This window comes from Dermochelys coriacea, chromosome 11, assembly GCF_009764565.3.
Source record: "Dermochelys coriacea isolate rDerCor1 chromosome 11, rDerCor1.pri.v4, whole genome shotgun sequence".
Taxonomy (NCBI): domain Eukaryota; kingdom Metazoa; phylum Chordata; order Testudines; family Dermochelyidae; genus Dermochelys; species Dermochelys coriacea.
The window spans coordinates 42462639-42483737 of NC_050078.2; the positions used below are offsets into that span (position 1 = coordinate 42462639).

General features: G+C 41.3%; 1 protein-coding gene across 1 annotated transcript in view; it reads right to left on the bottom strand.

Moving 5' to 3' along the window:
* SP3 (Sp3 transcription factor) overlaps positions 1 to 21099 on the bottom strand; it is a 35869-nt gene that overhangs the window by 13743 nt on the left and 1027 nt on the right. The window contains exons 2-4 of the mRNA XM_038421424.2: positions 20850 to 20974; positions 20568 to 20675; positions 6299 to 7661 (exon numbers count right to left, since the gene is read on the bottom strand). Of these exons, the coding sequence (XP_038277352.2) occupies positions 6299 to 7661; positions 20568 to 20675; positions 20850 to 20974 (1596 nt within the window). The remainder of the gene's footprint in view (positions 1 to 6298; positions 7662 to 20567; positions 20676 to 20849; positions 20975 to 21099) is intronic.

Consider the following 21099-nt stretch of genomic DNA (forward strand, 5'->3'; position numbering starts at 1 on the left):
TAGAGCTGCTTTTTTACACCATATGCTATGCAGGCCTCTAGAGCAGCCCATCATTGGAAGGGTGCAAAGATGGCCTAAAATCACCTTAGTACTCCACTTCCTTGACTCTTAGAGTCACAGCACAGATTCTTTTAAACAAAGCAGGTTTAAGTCATTTCCATGTTGATTTTCCTGCCAAGACCTCTGTTCAAGGTTCTGTATTTCTCCTACAACACTAAATCCTAAACCAATGGAAGGAATTTCAGGGTACATCACTCCTGCAATACTCTGGGGCTTGATCCATTGCCCACCAAACTCAATGGAAAGTCTACCATTGTCTTTAACTGGCTTTAAATCAGGCTTTAATTTATTAAAATAATCAGTTGTTGCACGGAGAATAGAAACCCCAAAGGCTAAACTCAGGTCTTGGTAAGCAGTCTTTCATTTCACAATTAAAGTAATGAGTTTTAAAGTACTGTATCAATAATCAAAATCAGCAAAAGTGCATTTAAAACCATTCTTGCAAAGCATGCCACAAAATATCTGTTTTAAAGGACCACATGTATTGCTTCATCAGTCAGTCATTTAAAAATAATATTAATAGAGCTTAAGTCAGTATCACAATACATACTATGTGGCGAAGAATACTTACCATATAGTAATTATGGTTCTTCGAGATTGGAATCTGCATGGTGCATGCAAGATCAGATTTTATTTTTTGAATAGCAGTGTCCGCTGAGCCCTACCTGTGCCATGAATGCACATTCAAGCCCCAAAATTGAAGGCATAAAAAGCGGGATGGCCACAACTCTCACTCAGTTTGTTTCCCACAAAAATTCCATAGGAGAAGGGCTCTGATCAGCAGGGATGGAGGACAGGTGCTGGAGATGTGCTGTCCATACAGATTCTAAGAACCAGTTACTGTAAGGTACGTAGCCACTCTCTCATCCTCAAGTGATTGTCTCGGCGACCATCAAACAGTGCTAGGATGTGAGTGAATGGAGGCCTCCTTGAAAAATATTGTACGACTGCCCTACCAAAACAAACATCCAACCTGGAGGCTTGCACTAAGGAATAAGTGAGTGGTAAAGGTGAGGATCAAGCTCCACATCGCTGTTCTAAATATCTCTGATGTGGAGAAGTTACCCAAGACAACCAGAGGCCCTTAGAACAAGCTCTAACTTGTCAAAGTGGCTCTTAGTAATAGCAGCAGCAAAGCTGAAAGTAAAACTTTACAGGCAGCAAGCAGGAGCATAAACTGAAAGGACTAAGCATGTTTGGTGTTGCTGATCTGAGGCCCATACACAAAACTTTTCTAAATAATATGGGAGCAGAAAACTGCTGTTGTGAAATGAGTCAAGTTTAAAAATTCATACCGACAGTTCCTTTATAAACAACGGTTCACAGTGTTCCACCAGAAATACTGAAGTTTTCTGGGAACTAACCCGAGAGCTACAAATGTGTGTATTCTGTTCTTTAGTCATTACCAAGATGTTAAAATCTTTGGTTTTTTTAAAGCCACATTTCATATGTTAGCCCTCAACCTCTTACTTCTTTCAGTCAGTGTACGCAAGAAAGATGCCAGAAAAGTTTTTATTATTAATAAAAGTATTAATAATGTGGTGTAGTTATCTTGGAGGTGAAAGATACCTGAAAAGATATTAAAGTTTGTCACTTGGGCAAGTATTTATCCAGAAAATTATTTGGCCCTTTTAAGGCCAAATTTAAAATTACTAGATTATACTACTTTTATGTCAGTGTGATAAGGTCCTCAGGCTCTGGCATGGACAGGATTAAATCTCCTTCATGAACAGACCACCTCTCCTACTCTCCAATATCCAGCATGAGTTGATTAGCACAGGGGTTTTCAAACTGGGGATTGGGGACCCTCAAGGGATAGCGAGATTGTTACATGGGGGGTCGTGAGCTGTCAATCTCCATCCCAAACCCTGCTTTGCCTCCAGAATTTATAATGGTGTTACATATATAAAAAAGTGTTTTTAATTTATAAGGTGGGGGGGGGTCTCAGACTTGCTATGTGAAAGGGACCACCAGTAAAAAAAGTTTGAGAGCCACTGGATTAGCAGGTATGAATGATGATGAGCTTCACTGGCAGCAGGTACCTAATTCTCAGAGCAGCTGTGTATATAGATCCACAGGAAGACACTGTTGGGAGAAAAAGGACTGGGACTGAGAAGAAAACTCCTTCCTCAACAGGTTTCAGAGTAGCAGCCGTGTTAGTCTGTATTCGCAAAAAAGAAAAGGAGTACTTGTGGCACCTTAGAGACTAACAAATTTATTTGAGCATAAGCTTTCATGAGCTACAGCTCACTTCATCGAATGCATCCGATAAAGTGAGCTGTAGCTCACGAAAGCTTATGCTCAAATAAATTTGCTAGTCTCTAAGATGCCACAAGTATTCCTTTTCTTCCTTCCTCAACAGATCTTAAATTAAACAAGCTTTACATTATACCATTTACTTTGGAATTATAGCTGGAATTATATTTGGATAAAGTCAGCAAAATGCTTATAGACCTTCAGGTATAGATATAAACCCTTCTGGGGGTTTTTTAAATACAAGCTGAACCTGACAAATGTGCAATATCAGCCCTGCTGTGCACATTCCCTTGGCTAGAATTACTACTATTCCAACTGCTTTATCAGTTTTCTTCACATTACTTTTGGGAACCAAAAGTACCATCATAAAACTAAATCCAGCTTCTAATGAAGAAACCCTGATCAGAACTGATCAAGTTATATTTGCTTAAGGGAGTAACCACCCTAAAGTGAGATTCAATAGTTTACAATAACTAATTTGAGAAGCCTTTAAAATTAGATTCCATGCAACTCATCAATTATCTAGAGAAATGTCTTCAGAGGAGCTAACGTACATTGTCTTTTTTTTTTAAGTTTAAGTTTTAAGGGTCTCGAAAAGCAACGCAACAACTTAAAGTCTACATTTGGATAATGAGAAATTATATTATGTGACTGAAACTGAATATTTTGGGAGGGACAGTTAAGCAGTAATGTAGCCTTCAAATACAAGTCATGTGCACCTAGCCTCTCGTTTTTACAGCGGGCATGCAATATGTCATTGATAAGTTCAGGTAAAAGGAGAAAGCTGCTAGAGATCTTTTCTTATGGTTAATTTCTAGTAAGAGCATCAGGAACTGAACCAAGAATCTAGGCGAGCAAAATACCTTTTTGACAGTATTTGACATTTTGGAAATTTGCTGTACTTTGTTCTGCATTCCTCAGATCTAGATAGCTTCAGACCCAACTGTCTACTACTTGCTTTTCCCACTCTGGACAACAACAAGCTTAACAGGAGGTAACATGAGCTCTCGTAAATATCCCAAAACAGGATGTTAACTAATTTAAGATGAAGATTTTCCTTCAGAACTGATTCAGTATAATGGAAGGTTCTGCAAATATGTAAGGTATTGTACACACTGTTAGAACTAAAAGCAGTAACAACCTATTTTTCAAGTAAAGAGACAAACTGTCCCTTTCTCACTAGACTTAACTTATTTTGCAGTATCTGACTGTTTTTCCTTTTGATTCTCCGCTTTGTTTACTCATGAGGCATTTTTGTCTGATGCTGACTAAATCTCTCAGCAGTAAAGATGTCCTCTTCAGATTCCCTTGAAACCAAGGTAGAGAAGAGCACCTCTTAACAGTCAATCAAGGTTCAAGGGACCAAACTCTAATTGGACCTACATACTTCACAACTGCATAACAGCTCACATGATTTTATTGAAACTTCACACATACCAATCAGTTCCAACCTGAGATAAAAGCATAAGCAGTTGTTATTTTTCCTAAGGCTATCAACCCCAAAAGGAAAACTTTAAAGAGTATAAGCGGAATACAACTTAATTATGCCTTCTGTGAAAGGAGGCGCTTTAGTTTGTCTAGTAAAATAAAGAAATGCAATGAAAACCCTTCCCCTCACCGTAAAATTTTGCAATCCTCCTCGTATGTGGTAAAGATGGATTCTTTCAACAGCCCAAAATAAAATAACCTGTCACGTACATCTTATCGATTTACCTTCTCTTGTTCTATTATTCACTCCTCATCTAGTCCCCTTTCATTGAAGAGAAAACAAAAACAAAAAACAAACAAACAAAAACAAACCTAAGCTTTTTCCCCTCCCTTTTTCGGGCCAGAAAAGCATAAAATTCTTCTCCAACCCTAGTGATTATTCCCCATACCTATTTTATATGCATATCCTCTAAGATAGAGAAAATCTATAGTATTGCAAAAGCTACAGAGAGTTATAAATAAAAAGGTAGGAATGGAACACTATACTACAGCAGTAGAAGGTTGTGGTGAATGGAGACTGAGTTTAGCCATTTTAATAGAGAATATCAGATATGTGCAGGAAATCTGAAATATTGGAGGTGAATATTCAATCTGATTCTATTGGTTTGAAGAAACTATGTTGAAAGTTTCTGCGGAGACATGCACCAAATAATATGGATTCAAATTTTTTTATTTGTGATTTTGGGAGAAAGGAGTGTTCTGATATGTGAAGGAAGGACAGATTAAGTTCTCAAAAAGTTTAGGGACGGGACTTGAAAAACAAAAACTACTAACCCATTTACCATTATCAGAATGATAGCAAAAACCTTAACTATAATCTCCACTCAGTCTCAATTATAATCAAATTTTGCTGATCCACTGGTTTACATACAATTCCTTCTCCCGTAATCCATTATTTCTGTGAACTCTGTCCACATTGCCCCCTTTACTTACCTCCCTTCCCTAACCATGTCAGAAATACTCCGTAAGGGAAGGCTTGATGGGTTGTCACTGCAGCCATTCAGAAGGCATTCAAACTTTGTGATGCAAGCCATTCCCCTCCTGAAACGGCCCAGAAAGCAAGGGGCCAAACTAACCGACAGTGGCACTATACCATGGCAGAATTCATTTTTCACTCCTTGTGTGCATACTTTTCTCTTTTGGTTTCTGTATGCTTTCCCTTCTCGTCTCTTCTCTCTCACCCTGGATCATGTTTCTAGTACTATATAAGATAATGGATGACGGCTATATTTTACTTTGTTATTGTTGGTCTAGACAATTTTCCTTAGTAACTTAATGGTGCAACAGCACATGGATCTGAGGCCATCTTCACAAGGAAAAGAATTAAAAGAAAGCATTATAGTTTATTATTTTAGAATGAAATTTTGGATTCTGAATGGAAAGCAAAATTGCTGGATACACAATAGTAATAACCATTCAAGCCCAAAACTACCAAGTCTTTGATACTTGGGCCCTGATCCAGCATAGTACTTAAGCACACATTTACCTTTAAGCCCATGAGAAGTCCAGTTGATTTAATTGGACCTACTCATGCACTTAAAATTAAACATGTGTGCTTAAGTACCATGCTGAATCAGAGCCTTAATTAACATGATTATCTTAAATCACATAGGCTAAGAGTAAACGGTCTTCAATTTTGGATTTTTAATTCATTGTTGGAAAGACATTTTTCTGAAATAATTACAATTCTTATCTTACCTATGAAAATAAATGTCAAACATTCTAACTTTTGATATCTACAAGCATTAACTTACAAGCGGTTAGCAGTTTATAACTTACAAGCGGTAAGTTATAATAAACTTATAAGCGGTATGTATAATAAACATTGTGCAAACAAGTTGTACTAGACAGTAAACATAGATACCATGTTCTTAAACATAGATACCATGTAGATGTTTGTGCATTTGTTTCACTACTACTTGTACAAGTTCTGTAACCATAGTTTTGTTCAAATTAAATTGGTAGGAAACAAGATTAACAAAATGGTAGCTCAATAATGGCAGAGGTTCTCAACCTCTGATACATGAAACCTTGGGGTCCATGGATGTTTTCAGAGAAGTAGGTGGTATCCTCGGAAGCGTTTGGATTTTTCCTATAAAATTTGATAGACTATATGATGAGGGTCCCTGCTAGGAGGGAGGTAAGGTAATGGCACTGCTGCCCTGTAAATCTGATGGTCAGAGTCCCCTCAATTTAGAAGAGAGGTCCTCTGCTTCAGAAAACTTAGAAGCATAGAGACATCATTTTAGAAGGTGCTAATTGACTAATTTGAAAAGTCAAACTAACTTACATTTTAGAGAGTGTACTTGACTACGTTCTGTGAATCAGTTGTTCAAAATACTAGTATAACTTGATCAGCTAACTGTATTTTGTATGCATCCTCAGCAAAACAATGCAGTTATGATTATCACTGTTCAAACAAAACTACATACAGGAAAAAAAGAAAAAAAAAGAAGCAGCCATTTTTCACAAAGAGTTAGAGTAAGATAAATACCTGCAGGACTGTCAGCATTTTCTCCTGGGTGCAGCTGAATACCAGCAGAATCTATAGAGTTTACTGTAACTGTCTGTAGATTTGGCAATTGAGCAGTACTCAGACTAACTGGAGTTGAAGTCAAGGCCCCACCTGCTGCAACTTGACCAAGAGTAAGAGTCTGCACAGGTGTTAGAGTTATCTGTTGTCCAGGTGCATTCTGAATCTGCAAGTTTTGCAAGTTTTGGACACCTTGCACTTGAAATGTCTGCCAAGTGATCTGCCCAGAAGGGGTCACTGTTTGTGCCTGAATTAAAAAAGTTCCAGGATTGAGCTGCAGCTGAAGATTTTGTAGAGCCTGTTGTGATATACCTTGACTTGCTTGCACACCATGGATTGTCTGTTGCGCAATACCTTGTACAATTTGGGCTTGACTGGTTGGTTGCTGAGACTCCTGAAGTTGTATGTGTTGTACAATAGGCTGTGCTGTGGAGACCTGAATATTCTGAGCCTGTGTGTCATCAGAGACTGATGTCTGGATGTAATTTCCCTGAAGGTCAGAACTGTGTACTTGCCCACTAGTTGTGGTCAAGCTGTTTGCATTTTGTTCCAATATACTTGTACTGTCTATGGTAACAGGCAGTTGTGATGAAGATGATGTTGGCACAAATAAGTCATTATCAGTGGTAGTTTCTGTAATTTCAGGGGAAACTTGTTCACCAGTCCTTTCAGAAGTGTCTGAACTATCCATGGCCTGTCCAGTATTTATCAAATGTCCATCTGCATTAATGCCTGCAGTCATGGTTTGAGAACCACTGTTGAGTCCCAGAGAATCTAGATCAACACTATTGATGGGTACAAAAGTAATATTTCCTGGTAGTCCAAGAGGGACATTAGCAACTACTTGTGCTTGGCCAGGAAAGGAAGAACCACCAATTGCAACTCCCTGAACCTGAACTTGACCAGTCTGTGATAAGAGATTCTGAATATTAGCTGAAGGTGTTCCAGAGGCAATTATGGTTTGATTAGAGCCAGGAATGATCTGAATTTGACCAGTTTCTTGATTTATACCACCATTATCAGAAGAGGTTGCAAAGCCAAGCTGAACCTGCTGACCATCGGCTGTCTGGATCTGGGGTATTACTTGATATTGTACGTTAGACACTGTACCATTTGATGAATCTGATCCTGGTGCAACAGAAAATATTTGTTGATTTTGCAAACTCTGAATGGGAAGGACATACTGTCCACTTGAAGTTACTGTGGCAGCACCTGGAATCTGTACTATATTACCAGCTTCATCCTTTATAGTGGTAGGAGCTGCAGACAGAACCTCCCATCTATTTGGAGTTCCTGCTAATTGTACAGAAGACAAATCCCCTGTCTGAGCAAAAACAAAAAAGGAAAAACATTTGAAATATGATATACAGATCATATATGCTAAAACAAGCATGCATTACATTCAATATGATATTGTACCAGAGGTTGGTATGCTACTGACATACATGCAATGTAACCCACATGAACAGCGGTAGCTGATTCAGAACTTCAAAATATATAGCCTTCTAAGTTAGCAAGTGCCTAAATATACCACAAAATCAAGTCCCACAAATGAAAAGACTACATAAATTACTCTATCAATAGAAACAAAAAAATAGAGCTTTTTCAAAACGCAATATTAAGAATTCAGGTTAACATTCCTAATGCTTACGTGTGTGTATTCATTTGAATTCTTGATAGTTAAAACATCTTATCAGTTTAAAAATCAAATTCCTCCTTACCTGTGCTATTACACTACAGTAGATTAACGTAATTACTTAAATGCTAGTTTACTTTTCATTATTTATGCTATTGATGTTTTCCAGATTGCTCATCTTGAATAAAGAAACTATTCTGATCTCCTTTAGACAGTTTCACTTTCTGATTCCCATACCAGCAGCAATGACCAACTGTTCGGATGCAAGCATTACAGGGCAATGTTAATCTTTTCATATTTTTTATATATATGAATATGAAAATAGGGCTGTCAAATGATTAAAAAAATTAATTGCACTGTTGAATACCACTTATTTAAATATTTATGTTTTCTACATTTTCAGATACATTGATTTCAGTTCAACACAAAATACAAAGTATACAGTGCTCGCTTATTTTTTATTACAAATATTTATACTAAAAATATAAACAAAAGAAATAGTATTTTTCAATTCACCTCATACAAGTATTGTAGTGCAATCTTTTTGTCGTGAAAGTGCAAGTTCCAAATGTAGATTTTTTTTCATAATTGCACTCAAAAAATAAAACAATGTAAAACTTCAGAGCCTACAAGTCCATTCAGTCCAGTCATTAGCATGGAAGCATGTCCTCTGGAACGGTGGCTGAAGCATGAAGACGTGTACGAATATTTAGCATATCTGGCACGTAAATAACCTTGCAGTGCCAGCCACAAAAGTGCCATGTGAACGCCTGTTCTCACTTTCAGAAGACATTGTTAATAAGAAGCGGGCAGTATTGTATCCCATAAATATCTACAAACTTGTTTGTCTTAGCAATTGTCTGAACAAGAAATAGGTCTGAATGGACTTGTAGGCGCTAAAGTTTTACATTGTTTTATTTTTGAGTACAGTTATGTAACAAAAACATTTCTACATTTGTAAGTTGCACTTTCACAATAAAGAGATTGCATTATAGTACTTGTATGAGGTGAATTGAAAAATACTATTTCTTTTATTTTTACAGTGCAAATATTTGTGATAAAAATTATATAAAGTGAGCACTGTACATTTAGTATTGCGTTGTAACGGAAATCAACATTTGAAAATGTAGAAAAATATCCAAAATATTTATAATAAATTTAATTTGGTATTCTCTTAACAGTGTGATTAAAACTAAGATTAATAGAGATTTTTTAATTGTGTTAATTTGTTTTGAGTTAATCACCATTAATTTAAAGCCCTAGTAGAAATAGTTTTATTCGATTTTGTAAGCCTCCTTCCCAATAATGAAACCTACATTTTTGACCTAAACTGTCATGCAATGTCAATTTTAGAGAATAATTTTTTACATACAAATCAAAACTTGTATTTTTGTCCTTAGTAGAAATAAACTACTTGGAAGTTTCCAAGAAAAAGCGTATCTACTATTCTCAGAAGCAAACCCTCCGATTTTTTGGCTTTAGGGAGCAGGGAGAAAAAAAGGCAGATCCAATATTCAGACTCCCCCACCCCGCTTTAACCTTTTACTGTTTTTCCTGCATTAGATACAATCCTTTTTGCGAAAAGGACAAGATTTAAGCTCTTTCAGTCTTTCAACATCACTACTTAAGAGACGAGAAGAATTTCTGCCAAGCAAAGCACAATGCACGACCCTCCCCTACCAGTCATATCACACGCAGCTTTCCTCTGCTATCTAGTTAACCCCATAATTTTCTATTACTGTATCACTTTTAAGGGAATCCTTGGTTGCTGAAATGCTATGAAAAATATATAGATGATTATTCTAAAAACAGACAAAACTATCAAGACGTAGAGACAGTATCTATTCCAAAGTTACTGCCAAAGGTGCAGTAAACAATATAAAAAGAACTGAAAAAAATTGTGGGTAAATCTCTGGAGCAAGAGAAGCAAACTGATCTCCTGTTCTGCATTAATTAAAAAATAATCATTCTATTATTCACTGTTATTATCTGTTGGAAGAGCAAGGCAAAGAACAACAACAAAATGACTGAGGCTGCAGCAAACCCTAACTTAGCAGCCTAAATAAGTCAATGAGAAAGTTGCGTATGGAATAGCACTACAGTAGAACCTCAGAGTTACAAACAGTTCAGGAATGGAGGTTGTTCGTAACTTCTAACTCTGAAGAGAACGTTATGGTTGTTCTTTCAAAAGCTAACAACTGAACATTGACTTACTACAGCTTTGAAACCTTATTATGCAGAAGAAAAATGATACTTTTAACCATCTTAATTTAAATGAAACAAACAAAGTTTCCTTACCCTGTCAATTTTTTTTTTAAACTTTCCCTTTATTTTCTAGCAGTTTACATTTAATACAGTATTGCACTGTATTTGCTTTTGTTGTTGTTGTCTCTGCTACTGACTCATTGCATACTTCCGGTTCCAAATGAGGTGTGTGGTTTATCAGTCACGTTCATAATTCTGGTGTTCATAACTCTGCGGTTCTACTATACTTGCCAAGGCTACAAACAGAGTTTAGCTTAGTAAGCAGTAGTGTACCTATACATGAAAACCTCTCCTCCAGCACTAATTCAAACCAGACCCACCTGCTATGCAATATAGGAGTGCCATGCCCCAAACACCTATCTTTTCCCCTCACCAGGTCCAGTGGCTTTTGTCTTTTTCCTTATGCTGGGAGCACACACCCGCCTTGTACAAGAAGCTCCCCAACTTTCTGCAGTCCCCTGAAATTCTTTCCCTCTTTTCAAGTGTTTTGGCTCTCAACACTACCCCTCTCCAATAACAAGGTCTACTAGTCGCACTACAGAACAAATGAGGATCTCCAGGCAGGGAGCTTTGAAGCAAACCTGCCATACATGGTGTGTGGTTGGCTAGCAGATGCTTCCTGGAAACATCTGCTAGCCAAGCGTGTTGCTCCTGCTTGGCTCTATCACCAACTGCAACGCAAACCATGAGCAGGGAGGGGCAGAAAAAAGAGCTTCTGGCTACTATCCCAATTTGCTAATATCAGAACAGCAGATTGAGCTACCATGGTGGAGACGGATGTTTGACAGCTTTCCCCACCCTTGACTAGTCCTCTACTATTCCTGTCATAATTTTGCCCTTTTCTTACAGACCACAGAGTTGGTACAGCAGTTCTTGGAACTGTACCTTGCCATCTCTTCTGGAGGTAACAGATCCTATTGCACTCCCAAGCTGGGCAGGGGCTAAATTATGTTAATAATTATAAATCCTACCACTGACCTAAAGAAGCAATGTCTAATTTAGACTAAGACTACTATTGAGCTCAAAGATTCAATCCTAAATAACACACTGTTTGCCTTCAAGGTCTTAACAACATCTGGGCTATATTGAACAAGGTGCAGAGAGTGATGGTCCCTTCTCTATCAACAGCTACTCAGCAAGCAGAATGCTTTGAGGGTTGCCCTTTCAGAAGAGAAGGTGCAGAATGTCAGCGTGCAAAGATTCCACATCTGTTGAGAGGGAGGGAGGGACAACGGTCTGAGGAAAGTATAGTGTCTGCAGCAGAACCCACTTCTGCCAAGAGGGAACAGGACATGAGGGAAGTTAATAGGAAGCTGGCAAAAGTCTAAATTGAGCATCAGAAAGTGAAGCACAGAAATGAGAGGGAGCAAAATCAGCAGCCAGGGAAAAAGTGACAGAGGAGGAAGAACCAAACGGTAAACCCACCTGAAAAGGTCAGTGTCCTTTGGGAGTTATCAGTGTTTAGGAGGGAGACATGTTATGACTGCTGCCTGCTCTGTCTTTTGATTACTTATTTTATCTATTGGGAATTGCAAAAAGCTTGTTATAGAAAGGTGCTCTCCACTGAGGTGAGGTTCTCCTTACTGAAGTCCCTTCTTATAAGAATGATGGTCAGGATGACTAACTTTGTTTTTTTAAAAAAGAGAGGCTGCAGCAACCCTAAGTCAAATGGTGGGGGAGGGGAGGTGCACAAGTTTAAAAGATGACCTCTATCCCCAAGAGGTAACCTAGAACAATTGTGGGGGAAGGGTTGATGGACTAGCACCCTTCCTCCAATATGAAAGCTACAATAATAGGGGTGCACACATGCGTCCCCTTCAAGAAACACAGCGCGGCTAGGTAGCAAGCATGGCCTCGAGTACTCTGCTGGTAACTCTGTCCAGAAGCACTCCCACTATACCAGGCATTCTCAAACTGTGGTTTGGGACCCCAAAGTGGTTCATGACCCCATTTTAATGGGGTCACTAAGGATGGTGTTGGCCTGGGCCCCAGCAAGTCTGAAGCCCAAGCCCCTCCGCCCAAGGCTGAAGCTCAAGCCCAAATCCCACCACCCAAGGCTAAGGTTACATGTCCCCCGCCCAAGGCAGAAGCCCTTGGGCTTCAGTTTTGCTCTCCCCCCTCATCTGGGGTGGCAGGGCTCACTCTTCGTTCCGCCCTCCTGGGGTCATGTAGTAATTTTTGTTGTCAGAAGGTGGTCACAATGCAATGAAGTTTGAGAACCTCTGCACTACACTATCAGTGGCCCTTTGACAGGGCGAGGGGTTTAGCACAGTGGGGCCACTAGCAGATCTCAGCCAAGCAGTGGCGGCAGCAGCAGCAGAGCACTCAGGGCCAACAACCAACACTGTTTTTCCTAATTCCAAGGTTGCTCCAGCTTCCAGTGGAGGAGGGAAAACGGGCATCATATACCGATTCGAGACTTGCCCAACTGTCTTGGGCAGTTCTGTGTGGTGGAGAGGTTGACAGGTTTCACCCTTATCCCCTTAACTGCTCTGAGTTCCTTGGTGGTAATCTCCTCTCCCTACCCTATGTATCTCCCATCCACTCCCTTATGTGGGCTGCCCAGAGGAGCATTCCTCACTAAAGCTATGGAGTCTCTCCTTGGATGGGGGATCCTTTCTCTGCTCTAGCGCCCACCCCAGCAAGGTCAGTCTTCTGCTCCAGCTTCTTCAGACAGCCACATTTTTGCCATACTGGCCCTGCTCCCTGCAGTGTTGTAACTGTCTGGGCAGGAAAATGAGGGAGAGGAAATCATTCAAGATACTCTAAATGTTTAAAATCATATATAAATGACCAAGAAAGGTCACTTAACTCATCCTAATGCTCATTTTTCCCCACAAAGCGCACCGAAACAAGTGAGCAGTGTATCAAGTTTAAGACTTTAAAAGGAAAAATGCCATCTTGAATTGTTTGAAATTTTTTTTTTTAAGAAGGATATTACAATTTTATACATTATGTTTAAGAATGTGTAATTCAAGTGAACAATCTCCCTTAAAGGTCACCTGTAAAGATAAAAAAGGACACAAATCTGCCTTTTCTGTTTCTTTGAGATACAGGGCAGGCTAGGAGGCTTAACTTTTTTTTTTGGGGGGGGGGGGGTAAAAAACACTAGACATTCAAGTCCCTTTAAGCTAAGGCCCGGTCTCCACCTAAAACTTACCTAGCTATGTTACTCAGGGCTGTAAAAAATTTCTCCTCCTGTGTGACATAGTTACGTCAACCTAACCCCGACTATAGACAGCGTAAGGTTGATGGAAGAATCCTTTTGAATTAATCTTTTTGTTTTGATTCGATAGCATTAGCCCTTCATTTAAGGTATGAAGAACTCACATAGACATCTTGTACCTCCCCACTAGTGTTTCAATACTGCAAGAGAAGACCTGCCTTTATGCCCTTGATGTTTATATATTTAATAAAAAACGAACAGAAAACCTTTTAAAACACCAACCATCTTAAAAATCAAAGGAAGCAACAAGACTTAGTCTTTGAAAGGTCATCTTTAAAAGAAAGGGAATGAAAGTTACACTAGTGGAAGCTCCAGGACTTCTGTACTTAGTTCTGAGCAAGTACCAAGAAAACAGGTTTCAGAGTAGCAGCCGTGTTAGTCTGTATTTGCAAAAAGAAAAGGAGTACTTGTGGCACCTTAGAGACTAACAAATTTATTTGAGCATAAGCTTTCGTGAGCTACAGCTTATGCTCAAATAAATTTGTTAGTCTCTAAGGTGCCACAAGTACTCCTTTTCTTTTTACCAAGAAAACACTACCAGAACGGGGAACCAATGAGCATTTTAAGATCTGATTTCTTGTACACCATCTGGGAGAGAAGTGAATTATTTATAAAATTGTAAAAGAGGAACTTTCACCTGTCCAATGGTTTTAAGCATACATTTCTTGTTAGGTTGCAAAATACAGAACCTTAAAATCCTCTCACTTCAATTACTATCTTGATTTTCTCTCCCACCAGACCTCTTCCCCAAATTCATTCTAACATGATTTTAAACATGTCATCTCAGTTAGAATTTAACACGTCTACGTTTTCAGATGGCATAAAGCATCGATGGCTAGTTCTATGGATCAACCTATGCCATAATAACCTTAAACTAGTCAGTCTAATGTTTTTCAGGAAGACACTGTCACCCCACTTTGTCAGAGGAACATAAAATAAAGGCCTTGTCTACACTACAGAAGTTATACCAACTTTTCACCCTTTAATACATGGAAAAACATTGCTGGGAACCATGAGTGTAACTTACCTCAAAAGTTTGCAGAAGGAAGAAATAGTATAGCTTGAATCAGAGCAGCAGATGCAATTCACAATCACAAATGGGACAGTCAACTCTGACAGCTCCCACCATTGTCAGAACGGACAAATCTCTCAGTCAGCCAGCATTCTTATTTCCACTAGCTGAGTACCCACTCTGCCGCCTATCATATTACCTTAATTCCCCAGACATGCCCAGGAGACATTTGTTGGGCAGGGGCCAAATAGCACATTTTACAGGAGGTAGCAACTGGGAGGAAGGGGTATGGCAGGGAGGCACAGGGGGTTGGCAATTTTAGGTTGGCAAACGTGTTTGTCATTTGAAGTGCACAAAAGTGATAGCCTCCCCACTGGAAATCAGTGTAAAGCAGCTCTAATGCAGACACAGGGACAAACCTTATGATAATCATAGTGGGTAGCATGGATACACATTTCATGGGGGAGAGCATACCAATAATTGATTTTCCTAGTGTAGACAAGGCCAAAGAGAGAAAAATCTCTATGCCTCAGATTCCCCAACTGTAAAATGGGAATGTTAATGCTTCTCTACCTCACTGGACGGAGGAGAGTTAATTTAAGATGCATTGATATGTTTGAGGAGTAACAGATATGCCTAAAAATAACCAGAAATTGAAAAGTTTACCCAACAGCTACTAGCTCAAGAATTCAACATACTAGCCCATGCTGCTAGACCCCACTGAAAGGCATGTTTCTCTGCAATTTGACAGAATACATTCAATATGGTTCATACTGTTTTACCATTGTCAACTTTCTACTGATACTTTTTTGAAGCGTACCTTAGGTTTGAATGAACATACAAACAACTGACCAATATTTGCCAGGTTTATACTGTTTATCAAATAATACTGGTCCAACTATAGAGATTCAATTTACTGGCCAAATACCATTTACCAGTCCTCCATACTTTCCTGGCTTCCTTTCCCTCCACTACTATCTAAGACAATGATTCTCAACCACGGTCCCAGGGCCACCTCAGAGGCTGCAAGTAAGTTTCAGTGGGTCTGCCAAGCATTAGACTCACTAGGGGGCCCAGGGCAGAAAGCTGAAGCCCCACTGCATGGGACTGCAGCTCAGGACCTTGAGCCCACCACCCAATGCTGAAGCCAAAGCCTGAGCAACTTAGGTTCACAATGCTTCCTGGGCAATTGCCCTCCTTGCTACCCCCAACACAGAGGTGGGAAAACTACGGCCCATGGGACCCTCCGGGCTCGCTCCTGCCTAGCCTTGGCGCAATGCTCTGGGCAGCCGGGCAGCGCAGTTGCAGAGCAGCGGTGCTCTGGCTGGGGGCATTGGATGGAGGGCAGGGGAATTGGAAAGGGGGTGGGGGTGGTCAGGGGTGTGGATAGGGGGCGGGGCGATCAGAGGTCAGGGAACAGGGGAGTTGGATGGGACAGGAGTTCCAGGGGGGCAGTCAGGAAGGGGGGGGGTTGGATGGGGCAGTGAGGGGCAGTCAGGGGCAGGGGCTCCAAGGGCAATCAGGGGACAGGAAGAAGGGGTGGTTGGATGGGGCGGAGTCCCGGGAGGCAAGTCAGGAATGAGATGGGGGGTTGGATGGGGTGGCAGGGTGCAGTCAGGTGTGGGGGGGAGAGGAGCGGGGATGTCAGACAGGAGGTGAGGGCCAGGCCATGCCTGGCTGTTTGGGGAGACACAGCCTCCCCTAACTGCCCTCCATACAATTTTGGAAATCCGATGGGGCCCTCAGGCCAAAAAGTTTGTCCGTCCCTGCCCTAACGCCAGCCCTGGCTTTTATATACAGAAAAAAAGTTGTGGCACAGCTGGGCCGTTCAGTTTTTATAACACGTTGGCGGGGCTCAGAAAGAAAAAGATTGAGACCCCTGATCTAACACACAGTCAAAACTGTGAGACTCTTTGCCGGGGATGTTGTGAAGGCCAAAATTACAACAGGGTTCAAAACAGAAGTAGGTACGTTCATGAAGGATAGGTCCATAAAGGCTACTAGCCAGGATGGGCAGGGATGTGTCCCTAGCTTCTGTTTGCCAAAAACTGGAAGGATGACGGGATGAATCACTCGATGATTGCCTGTTCTGTTCACTCCCTCCGAAGCACCTGACATTGGCCACTGTCAGGAAGACAGTATACTGGGCTAGATACACCATTGGTCTGACCCAGTATGCCTGTTCTTATGTTCACTTAACAAGAGTTGCACCAGTGCAACCAGACTTAAAATTGACTTATCTACCATATATACTCGTTCATAAGTCGAATATTTTTGGTAAAAAGGTGACGCACCAAAGCGCAGGGGTCAGCTTATAAATGGGTCTACACCATAATTTGATGATTTTAAACTCTATGAAATCATTGAATTGAATATCTAATACATTGTCACTTTGTTTACCTGGAGCGTCTGCAGGCACGGAGCCCCTTAGCTCCCAGTGGCCGTGGTTTGCTGTTACCAGCCAAAGGGAGATGCGGGAAGTGGCATGCCACTTCCCGTAGCTCCCATTGCCTGGGAACGGCAAACTGCAGCCACAGGGAACTGAGTGCTCCGTGCCTGCCGACGCTCCAGGTAAACAAAACGTCCTGACGGGCTGGGAGCCAAAGTTTGCCAACCCCTGAAATATAGGGTCGGTTTACGAAAGGATCACACAGTTTTTACTATTTTTACCTATCCATCTTGGGGGGTCAGCTTATAAACGAATTGGCTAATGAACGATTATATACAGTAGTTAAACCAGTGCAAACTCCTAATGTAGACACATTTAAACCAGTTTAACTCTTGCCTAAAGGTTAATAGTTAAAGTGTGTCTACATGAGGGGTTTGCATTGGTTTAATAGCTAGATTAAAAACCGATTTTGTTACACGTGCAACTCTTTTAGTTGAGACAAGAATTTATTGAATCTCTTTTCTAGTCCAAGTGTCAGTTTCTTCTTTTCCTTCCCTCTCCTCCACGACTTTGTTCCTCCTTTCTTCTCACCTTCCCTACCCCTTAATCCAGGGGTTCTCAATCTAAGGGTCACAAGGTTATTACATATGGGCTCGTGAGCTGTCAGCCTCCATCCCAAACTCCACTTCACCACCATCATTTATAACAGTGTTAAAGATAAAAAAGTGTTTTTAATTTAAAGGGGGGGTCACAATCAGAGACTTGCTGTGTGAAAGGGGTCATCAATATAAAGATTTGAGAACCGCTGCCCTAATCTCACTACCAATGTTTATTTAAATCCCAACAAGCAAAACTAAAGAACCTTCCAGGGCTATGTGCACTCTTGCCATCAAATAAAAAATATCAAAACCATTTTAAAACAAAAATAGACCATTAAAACATAAAACTCTAGTTTAACAAAAACCTATTGTTAAACCAAGTCAATATCCCTGCCAACACTCAAGCACATGCTCAACTTCAAGCACCACATAGTACAGTGACTTCACTTGGACTACTCAGAAGCTTAAAAGTTAAACAAGTGTGTAAAGTGATGTCAGGAACTACATCAAAGTTTCCCACACCTAAAATTCCCAAAAAAGGGAAGACAGCCTTTACACCGTGCCAGGAAGGCCAAAAAATTTGGGCTGTTTTCTACCAGATAGATATGCCTTTAACTCCAAAAAAGCGAAGCCCTCACAGACCTTGCAGGCAGCTTTCATATGGAAGGGGTTCCAACTCAAGTGTCTCAGCTAACCGAAGTTGTAGCTGTATGGCACGGGGAGAAAGATTCTCAGATAACCAAGTCACAGACTGCTCAGGACTTTCCGTGTCAAAAACCAAACATAAACCCAATCCAGAAACCAACAGGTAGATCACAAAGCACTGGTGTTATATGCCCATGGTGAAATACTCTACTTAACAAGTGAGCTACCTCATTCTACATTTGATTCAGCTTTTGAATGGATTTATGGTATAGCCTCATTCAGAACCCATTGCAGAGTCCAAACTAGAGGCAGCATAAATGCCAGTAGCAAAACTTATGTAACGATCACAACCTCCTGGCCAGATGCTCATTAAGAAAAAGCAATCACTATGGCCTCTGCTACTATTTGATCATCCAAAAGGAAGTAGAAATTTAACTCAGCTTCTTTCCCCATCTCTCCTAAATTGAAAACTTTGGTACCAAATGATGGGATGGTCTGTCTGCAAACTTGAAAAATGCTGCAAGAGTGCACATTTTTTGTTTCAAATCAAAGCTTTAGTCCCTCCTAAATTGGTGGATCTTGCCCAGGAAAGCTATCTACTAGAAAAACAAAAATTAAAAAATGCACATAAAAAGGGAAAGAGCTAAAGACTTAAAAATGAATAATATTGATAATTATATATTGATAATTAAAGGTTATCGGTACTATCTACAAAAAGAAAAGGAGGACTTGTGGCACCTTAGAGACTAACAAATTTATTTGAGCATACGCTTTCGTGAGCTAAAGCTCACTTCATCGGATGCATACAGTGAAGTCTGCTTAAAGTCTCTAAGGTGCCACAAGACCTCCTTTTCTTTTTGTGAATACAGACTAACACGGCTGCTACTCTGAAACCGGTATTATCTACACTGTGATATCACACCTAAGGTCCCAATGAGGAATCAGGTTTGTTTGTGCTAAGCACTGTACAAATACCACCACACCTCCCAAAACATCCCCTCTCCAAAGAGGTAAAGTAGTGGTAGACTTGTTAAAGTATACACATAGAGAAGAGCTGTATTAACACCATCATATTTCCAATATGCATCTTCATGGCAGTTCTGTTGCAAAGCACCTTGTACATTTGGAACTACCAATCAGATTTTTAAGGATACTTAGCAACCTAAAAACCTTTAAAAAGCAAGTCCTGTATTATATATTGTGTTGCAACTAATTTATAGTTAAAAGAGGTTATTAAAATGGAGACAAGCACACAGTAGTGAACAGGCCAAAGGACTAGGAGAATTTTGATCTACTCCTAGTTCAGCCACTGACCTACTGTGTGACCTCGGGGACCGCTGTGACTCAGTTTCTCCTTGTGTAAAGTGGAAATAATGTTTACTGGCTTTTGAAATGTATACATGAGAACACCAAACTATTAAAAATTAACTTTTTAACATTTAGATAATTTAATAAAATCTTGATAGCATTATTGTATTATTACCAAGTCTTTTAAAACCCTAGCAAACCCATTTACCCATGTAGTGTGTATTATTCCCTAATGACTGGAAAGATGTACTTAAACACACTATTATTTATTTTACATCAATGCCAGTCCTGAGTAACTCTCCTTACCTATGGTAATAGATGTCATATGTCAATTTAGAATGTATAACTTCTGAAGCAGACATTTCTTACTATACATAAAAAAAAAATCAGAAAACTTAATAATCAAAAAGACACACAATTCACTAATTCACTTTGACCAATTAAAAAATAAAAATTAAAAAAAAAATATAAAGTCTCCACCAGCATCTTGCTATTTAGATAGTTTAACAGCAGAAAGTGTTATAGGGATGCCTTTCTAGTCTACAACCTGATCCAGATCATCAAGACTCTTTTCCGAACAAGCACCACCAGAGAGATAAGGGTAGAAACTTGGTCTATAATTGAGCGCATAATAACTGCACCTAGGAGAACCTATAGGCAGCTAGTTTCCAGTGCTCTGATCATTTCTACACAGCCATTTTAGTCTGAAACTGCCTCCTCCCTTTCAGCCAGCCTTCATTTTGTGGTATTGTTCGGTGAAAGGTTCCAGGCTGACAGCTCGAGAAGGGGTTGGCTATGATCAGGTGTAGGGGAGATTCCTCTCTGTTTTGTGGGGAGGAGAGGGCGGAATTGTGCTGGTCTCAGAGGGGGTGGGGGTTGGATTTCCCGCCTCCCCCCGTTTAAAGTAGGAGAACGCGCCACTTTCAGAGACGAGGCGGGGTAGTTACCCTCCCGCCTCCCCCAGGGCGCCCCGCTCCTCCGGGAGAGGCAGGGGAGCCTGGGGACCCCTCGCTTGGCAGGTCGGCCCTGCCATCGTCCCTCCCCCAGGCGGGCAGTGCCGTGTGTCCCGTCCCTCCCCCCAGGCGGGCGGGCTGGCTGCGCGCTCTCTCCCCCCGGCAGGCCGTGCGAGCGCGGCGGGGCGGGCACTTACCGCTCCGGCAGAGTGAGCGGCGGCGGCGGCCTCATCCTCCTCCGGCGACGGCGGGCCGATCTTGCTGCAGGTGGCCGCCAACAGAGCGAGCGGTGACGGCTGAGTGTCCTACCCACAGTGGGCGGGTTCAAAGAAAGAAAGTGGGTGGCGGTTAGCGCGGGGCAGCGGCTCGGGCTCCCGTCCTCACCCTCGCGCACAGGAAGCGGCGGCACCGGCTCCCGCGCTCGCTCCCAACGTGTCACCCGGGGGGAAGGGAGGGGGCCCGGCCGGGCCTGCGCTTACCTGGGGGGCGGCCGCCCCAGCGGAGGCCGAGGCGGCGCCGTTGCCGTGCTGGAGATAGTCGCCGTGGCTGCTGCTGTCCACGTCTAAGGCAGCCATTTCCTCTTGTTTCACGGGCTTCTCGGGAGCTGCGGGCGAGCGGGGAGGGGGAGGGGAGAGTCACTGACGGGAGAGATCACCCCCTCCCTTCCCCCCTAACCCCAGCGCTCCCCCCGCCCTCCCGCACGGAGCCCTCCTCCTCCTCCTCCTCCTC